At 42.6% G+C, this 8,383-nt stretch overlaps 1 protein-coding gene across 1 annotated transcript; it reads right to left on the reverse strand.

Moving 5' to 3' along the window:
* Window positions 1–1,631: 1,631 nt before the first annotated feature.
* Window positions 1,632–4,865, reverse strand: LOC117468039 (zona pellucida sperm-binding protein 3-like). Its single transcript, XM_071201678.1, has 9 exons — window positions 4,618–4,865; window positions 4,420–4,532; window positions 4,242–4,348; window positions 3,994–4,168; window positions 3,798–3,912; window positions 3,645–3,724; window positions 3,455–3,543; window positions 2,099–2,701; window positions 1,632–1,825 (listed from the first exon to the last, which is right to left on the reverse strand). The coding sequence occupies exons 1-9, from the start codon at window positions 4,843–4,845 to the stop codon at window positions 1,632–1,634; spliced, it is 1,704 nt and encodes a 567-aa protein (XP_071057779.1). The 5' UTR covers window positions 4,846–4,865.
* Between the last annotated feature and the right edge of the window lie 3,518 nt (window positions 4,866–8,383).

Genomic DNA, 8,383 nt, shown 5'->3' on the forward strand with positions numbered 1-8,383 from the left:
AACAATCTGGAACCTCTCTAGTACAATACAGTGTGTGTGTGTGTGTGTGTGTGTGTGTGTGTGTGTGTGTGTGTGTGTGTGTGTGTGTGTGTGTGTGTGTGTGTGTGTGTGTGTGTGTGTGTGTGTGTGTGTGTGTGTGTGTGTGTGTGTGTGTGTGTGTGTGTGTGTGTGTGTGTGTGTGTGTGTGTGTGATGGATCGTTGGAGCTATGTGCAACTCAAGGCAAAGGCTATGCTCGAACGGGAGCTGCCTGGGCGCTGCAATCATGTTGCACTATCCGTGCCGAGTGTGCTGACTTTTCGTACAATGTCCCACTGTCTGGCTGCCTGCATAAAGTCAAGTGCTCCGCGCAGTTGTGGCGAAATGTCGCTCCTCTGTTTTCATTTAAACAGCTCCTTATATCCGTTAGCGCAGCTAGCTAGCACCAGATGCTAACAACAACAACAATGCAAGTAAGGTCTCTCTCTCGCTCGCTCGGGCCACACATACACACACCCTCCCGGTCTTCCCAATGGCCAGTCGGTGCCTGCCGGTGAGCGTGGAAGTGTGGTCTGCCACAAGCAGGCGGCAGGAGCGGGGCTGTCAGCAGATGGTATTTTAAACTCGATGCGCTCTGAAACTACGGGGCGGCCGAGGAAAAAAAATACACATGCGTTAATCGCGTTAAAATAATTAGTGGCGTTCATTTAGTGTCATATTGTTAACGCGTTATTAACGCATGTGTTATTAACGCATGTGTTATTAACGCGTTAACTTGACAGCCCTAAAAATAATATATGACAGTACAAAAAAGTTGTTATTGACAAACAAGAATACAGTTTGAAAGGGGAGTGATTTGTAAAGTATCCATAAAGAAAAAGAAAATCTACTTACAGTTCTGTTTCATATGGGTGTTGAGAGATATATCCATAGAGCTCCTAATGTTGCTCTCAAAGTGCACCAGATTGATGCTTTTAACTTCAATATTAAAAAAAAAAAGTCTTCCCGGGGGTGCATGCCCCCAGACCCCCCTAGAGGAGGTAAGGTCCCCCCTCCCCCCCCACTTAAATCATGTTCAAAAAAGCTCTTTGTGGGTGCAATGAGATGTCACAGAACCAATGAGCAGACCTGCAAAGCAATATCTTTTCTGCTGCTTTTAGTTACTGATAATGGAGGCTTTGCCCTTTTCTCAGTTGATGCTCAACAGTGGGATATTTCTGTATTGAACTATAATATATTTCAAACTGGTTTCAGACACTGTATTGTAAGAAATCATTTATAATGTAAAGAATAAAGATTTATGGACGGATCAAATCGTCAAATGGACTGATGAGCATCTTTTTTTTCTGATATTGATTCTTGCAATTTTTAGTTTCAGCTTCTTTCTTAAGCCTCAGGTATATGCAAGTAAAACTATAGCATTTCAGAGTTGACATTATTCTTAATTGTCATGGCTCGTTTGAATCAATGTTGAATATCAATACAAATCTTCCAGACATTTAAACACTGAGAACTTAAGTTCCTGCTTAGCATGTTTTTAATTCATGACAAATCCATCTGCTTCATGTTTTTTATTGAAATAAATCAGAATATCCTACTATCATGGGGGTTACAGTCTTTGAGCAGAATACTGATCGATCCATTGACCCAATGTTACCTCCATGGGAAATACCAGGTACTCTCTCCATCATCTACGAAATCTTCTAGACTGTCATCTTCCTCCCACTCCATCATCCTCTCATGCTCTTCACCTCCACCCGTATGCTTCCTCTCCTCCATCATCCTCTCATGCTCTTCACCTCCACCTGTATGCTTCCTCTCCTCCATCATCCTCTCATGCTCTTCACCTCCACCTGTATGCTTCCTCTCCTCCTCCATCCTCTCATGCTCTTCACCTCCACCTGTATGCTTCCTCTCCATCCTCTCATGTTCTTCACCTCCACCTGTATGCTTCCTCTCCATCCTCTCATGCTCTTCACCTCCACCTGTATGCTTCCTCTCCTCCTCCATCCTCTCATGCTCTTCACCTCCACCTGTATGCTTCCTCTCCTCCATCATCCTCCTCTCATGCTCTTCACCTCCACCTGTATGCTTCCTCTCCATCCTCTCATGTTCTTCACCTCCACCTGTATGCTTCCTCTCCATCCTCTCATGCTCTTCACCTCCACCTGTATGCTTCCTCTCCTCTTCCTCACTTTCAGAGGCCGGCAGGTGTGATTCTCTCTGTGGGACGACTTGTGATGTGAAGATTTCATCCAACTGCTCCCAATGACGTAGGACTTCAGCCTCCTCCTGATTCCAATGGGTCTCATCTCCTCCTCCTTTAAATTCCTCCTCCTCTTCACTCTCTTCTCGCCCTACAAACCCTGACCCATTCTCTTTTAACTGATGTGAATCCTTCACCTTCGACTCAACTGAAACCCTGTCCCTAAATCCTAACTCCTCTGAATCAGGTTCAGGCATCACTCCAAGGATAAACCCACTTCCTTCTTCATCCTCTTCAAACCCCTCTTCCTCCTCTTCTTCATATGCGTAGTCTAGCTCTTCGTCGTAATCATCATAAGTCACTACATCATCACTTTCCAGCGGGGTCTCTTGACTGTGCAGCTTATCGGTGTCATGCATCGTGACATGGCCGACTCCGCTAATGCCGACTGGTAGAAGGTCATCTTCTGTCGTGTACGGCTGATCAGAGACCAGCAAAGACCCACTGCTGGAAAAACCTGAAATATAAAAGTTAAAAGTAGAAATGTGTTATCACTTTCATTGATATAACTTAAGGTAAAACATTAAAAAATGCTTTTCGCATAACCTGGTCAATTTTGAGAGATTGGGATGTGTTGCTTCCATAACATGCCTTTCTCTAAAAATGAGTTGAAATGAAAACATCCAAAAATACACATTTAGGTGTTTATTTTCCTTTATTTCTTTTCCTAGATGAGTCCTAAAGTCACCAAAAGTTAGCAGTGCATTTTCCTAAAGAGTAATCTCCTGAGATATCTCAACTTCACTTACTATAGTCCGAAGGATTGTACAGAGGGGGTATCGCTATCCTGATTTATATATTTCATTTTATTCCTATAAAACATGTCAAATATTAGATTTAGATTTTTGCAGTGTTACAAAGAGATATTGAAAATTCCCTCTGTAAAAACCTTTAACTACTATTGTGTCAATATAATTAAAAACATGTTAACACCCATGGTTTTATCCAAATGGTCACAATGCACACTTTCTTATTTCATGATAATACCTCATTTGCTTTGTCAAACATAAACATATTGTCTTAATGCACGTACACATCTGTAGGGTGTCCATTCTCCCATTCCACTTTTGGTGGGTCATATTAAGATAATTGTAAGCTAGTGATACAAACATGTTGCTTAGTGCCACTTAAAGCTACCACAACAATCCAATATATTCGAGTAGGAATGGGTGCATACTATCCATGTCTTAAAACAACAAAAAAGTCAAACCTTCCATCATGGCCCTCTGGAGTTTAGAGGGCACACACTGTGAATCACAGCAGTCACATATGGACTTGTCACCAGAGAGGGCCTTCCACCTGTCATGGCAAATGCAACACAAATATTCTCAATCCATGTGGAAACAGGTGAAAGACTACAGTCCTGTAATGGAAATGTAGTTTAAAGTGCCAAATCTCACCTGTCCTTTTTGTAGGTGCATGATTTGTGAGCAGGACCCGGGTCTTCAGATGAGACTAATAACTTGCAGTGAATATTAACCTAAAAAAGAAACTGGGTTAAGCCACAGCTAAAGAATAACTGGAGAATCCAGATAATGATAAACCACACTCACCTCCGAGTCAGGGTCTGCAGTGAACTGGAAGGCCTGGATGGAGAATCTCAGGGTCTTGTCTGTCCGAGAGACGAACCGAGACACCCCCGGGTCGCTCTTACTGTCCAGCATACAGCTGTGGACAACAACAATATGACACTAAAGAACCCAAACCAAAAGATTTTTCTAAAAATGCACTACCGTCCACTTTTCTCACCCAAAATTGCCAATGATGCTGTATTTGAGGGATGATTTAGAGTCACTGGATGGTGAAGCATAGCAGCTATTGATGTACAGTTTTGAACCAGTTGAGAGATGAGGTGCAGAGATCTGGAAATGAACCGTCTTTCCAAGCTTGTACACCCGTGACAGGGCAGGTGTGCTCCACAAATCTAAAACATAAATATATCAAATGAGATGGGGCCAGAAGCTCTTTATTCCTAATCTACTGTTCTTTAAACATACCATCCATCAACTCCATCTGGAAGTCATTTGCATTTCCCTTCAGTTTTTTACGCATAACAGGAGTCTCCCAGGTGGGCTGCACTGTCAGCTTGTGCACATAGTGGTTCCTGGACATGGAGATAGTGATATAAAACACACACACACACACACACACACGAAAAAAAAAGCTGAGACAAACCTTTGATAACGGCATTCAATGTCCACATCGATCCGCTGCGCTCTGGTTGGGAAACGTTTTGGCGAAGGCTCATAATGGAGTGTGAATTTGTAGAGCAGATAACCGGGGGGCGACTGTCAAAGTCCAAGAGGGGGTTAGACACTGACATTTTAAGAGTATGCAGGGACAGAGACTGGGAACAAGAAACATAAATCTTACCTCCCGCACGGCTCCACACGCCGTCAGCGGGTACGTGAAGAGCAGGTCACCGTAGGGTCTGAGGACCCCATTGTTTTTGCAGCCGCTGCCTAGTCTCAGCTCCTCTGCATTGGCACCATGGCCGTAGAAAACTGGTTTGACCCGCAAGACAAAGTCAGCCGTGGAGCAGGTGACAGAAACGTCTTGCAGGTAAGCAAAGTCCGACTGGAGCTTTTCCTCTGGACGCATAAACGCGGAAGTGAGTACAGACAATGGGGAAGGGGTGGCAGTTAACTGGTGGGGGAGTTTTCTGTCGTCTGCCGTTTGTTTGACTGATTTGGATTGTTGCTGTTTAAAATGTGTTTTCCTTCTGGTGAATGGAGATTCATAAGTGTCCTGTGCGTAGCTGAGGATACCAATTGATAAAACACTCCACATTATATAGATACACCACTTTGTTTTCATCGCAACAGACTGCTGTGCTGTCCTTCTACCTTTCCCTTCCCTTTCAATCTGCACAAGACGCTCAGCCACGGCTGGAGGTAATTAGGCGCGAGTATAAATCAGCAGCCAGCACGCGAGGTTCAGCTTCATTTGGGTGTTTCAGTCAAAAGCCACTAGTGGAAGTTTCAATGTTTATTTGTGACTTAAAAACGTGTCTAACGACTGTAGGGTGAGTTTTATTTTAGAAAGATGATAAATTAAAGAGAAATAGGGGAAATGTATTTAACGTTTATTGTGCAGTGAAAACGGAAGAGGAGGGGGGCCATTAGAGTCTAATGGCCACCCTCCTCTTCCGTAGAGGGTTGCCAACTCTCACGCATCTGGCGTGTGACACACGCTTTCACTCTCAATCTCACGCTCTCACGCTGCCCAAACTATTCTCACGCCAAAAAACAAGAATACCGAAGACTAGAAACGGTTTTGAAAACTTTTGTCAGGTAGTGATCGTCTTCGCAATAGAACATCTTTGATAATGTCTTCTGGCCAATCAGAATCAAGATAACGGCGTGGTGTTGTTGCAGGAAGTCCCCACGGAGAATACTTTTGCTGTAGTACATCTCTATACGTCGATACAACATTACGTGTTGATAGAAATCAACACGTAATGAAATAAGACCCCACGGTTTGATGATTGATAGGTGTGTGGGCCGTCTTTCATTTTGACACACAGAACAATGGGGGCTATCCACCCTTATCCACAATGTAAAGTAATTCACAGCCTCTTCCCTCTTCTCTCTGTGAGGAGCAGCAGGTTCAGCTTTGAGAACAAAGTAACAAAAAACTAAAATGGCATTCATTTTTTTAAATATGTCGTGTAGTAATAGATTTATTTATTTTTCTTCTCAAGAGAGTACCAGAATGTGTATTTTATGTTAGTATTTCAAAAAAATCACCTGGGGGAGAATCCCCCCAGACCCCCCTGCAGGGGTTGGGCTTTCAGTATGTCAACTCTTTCACCTGTGGGGAAATTGCAGGATTGGCTCCAAGTCGCCCTTTTTATTTACTACAAGACAAATGTGCCTTTTTATTTCATACAGTTCAATTTGGATTGAGACAGGGAAATAATCTAAACCTCACGCGTGGCGTTTCACTGTCAAGGGTTAGCCCTACCATAGATTACCCAACAAAAATACTCTCTCGCAACTGCCGACCCGTATTGCGCAAGCGCAGATCTAAGATCCAGTAGAAATGATAAACAGGTAAAAGTCTGCTGCTTATTGTTCTACTAGGCCAAAATAGAGTGTGTTAATTAATATGTTTGGCAGTTTGGAGTAAGTCTGTAGATGTGTGTGTGTGTGTGTGTGTGTGTGTGTGTGTGTGTGTGTGTGTGTGTGTGTGTGTGTGTGTGTGTGTGTGTGTGTGTGTGTGTGTGTGTGTGTGTGTGTGTGTGTGTGTGTGTGTGTGTGTGTGTGTGTGTGTGTGTGTGTGTGTGTGTGTTTCATGTGTGTATTTCATGTTTCATGTATAGGCGATAATTAATTTTGTTGGATACATTTTCCCGGAAATTATTGCGATAAACGATAATATTGTCGGCACCGTTGTATGACCATTTTAGACCCCTGACATAATGATAATATATAATAATAATTCAAGTACATAATTTCAAACTGCTAGTCACATCCTCATGTAAATGGCAATTTATCGAGTACATTTTTATTTATTGTACGATAAGTCAATTAATTGCTTATCAGGCACACAATAAAATAGTGGAAACAAACATGTGTTTGACTTTCATTAGTGAATGAAACGTTGTGCCCTTTATAGTCTGTGTCCAATATTGTGTATTTGTATATATTGTATAATATATATCCTATATATATGCTAAGGTCCCGCTGCTGACACGATAGCAGTCATTTCGTGCGCATATGTGTAATTAAACCCATGATATCAAAATCTCACTCCAGCCAGGTACCCAAAGTTGGCAACCCTGCATTAGACATTAGATTTTTTTGGGAAATCTGAACAAAAGTGAAAACAAATGTTAGTTCTGAGATTAAAGTCATAATTCTGAGAAATAATTAATATTTTACGGAGCATGGAAAAAAAATAGGAAAAAAAAATGTCGGGATAACGGTTTAAGAGACATAAAAAGAAATATGAGAAAAAAAATTAAGTCAGGAAAACGGGTTCGTTTCTCGTGCGCGAGAAACGAATCCGTTATCCTGATTTTATTTTTGTTGAGAAAGTTACCGGTGCACCAAGGAGGAAGTGGAACACACAGGAGACAACAGGCTTGTTTGAGACAAGCAAGACCTGCGCAGACCTGCGCAGTTGCGATCAACGTCTTGCTAGTGCGTTGCATGATGGTTAGTCATTTTGTCCGACTTGCTCTGGAGGCTCGCCCACATGAGACTTTGAAATCTCGCGGGACAAAGACGCCCGCAGCCTTGAGAGCGAGGCGAGGCGAGGCAAGTTGGCGCAGTTGCTCTCCACGAGCTGCGGAAGCGAAATGCTTGATGGGAAACGGCTCGCTGGTATCTCGAGCTGAGCGCTCATTGGTGGTTTTTACCACGTGCTGCTGATGAAACTCTCCAATTGGCTGGCAAAAGTTTGTTGTTGTTTTGTGTCAGTTTTACGTCGCCACATCCATTCCCATTTTTCATCATTGTTCCACAATGTTTATCATCATGAAATTAATATCTATATATTTTATACTATACTGCTTACCGTTTTCATACTTTATATATCTTAGCATATTCATACACACTGTTCATACTGCTCACAGGCTGATATCTAGTGTATTCATACCCCACTGTTTATTCATCATTCAATTCATTCTATATGTTATTCTGTAGATTGTGTACATTACTTTCCACTTCACTGCTTGTTGCACCTGGTTAGAAGCTAAACTGCATTTCGTTGTCTCAGTACCTATAATATGTGCAATAACAATAAAGTCATGTCATTCTCCATACAATACATGTGGGATTTCTATTGCATCCACTTCATCTGCAACGAAAAACGCCAACGCAATTTCCGCCATTGCAAACCCAGCCAGTCAAGCCGACTCCGAGTCCGAGCTGTCCGACCTAAGACGAGCTTTTTGACACCTCCCCCGGCTGCGATCGGTTACTCTCGTCTACTTTCGAGGCGAGCCGCAATGTGTCTCAAACAAGCCTACTCATTTCATTGCAGACTATTAGGCTATGTGTACGTGGGGAAATGACAGTGCATACATTATTTGAGATATATTTCAAACTCAGACTTAATTTTATGGACATTTCGGCCAGGCCGTAGAGCTATTTGTTTAAGCACCGGATTGGCAAAACAGTAGAGTCTGTAA

The sequence above is a fragment of the Pseudochaenichthys georgianus genome, chromosome 22 (genome assembly GCF_902827115.2).
Source record: "Pseudochaenichthys georgianus chromosome 22, fPseGeo1.2, whole genome shotgun sequence".
NCBI classification, from domain to species: Eukaryota; Metazoa; Chordata; class Actinopteri; order Perciformes; family Channichthyidae; genus Pseudochaenichthys; species Pseudochaenichthys georgianus.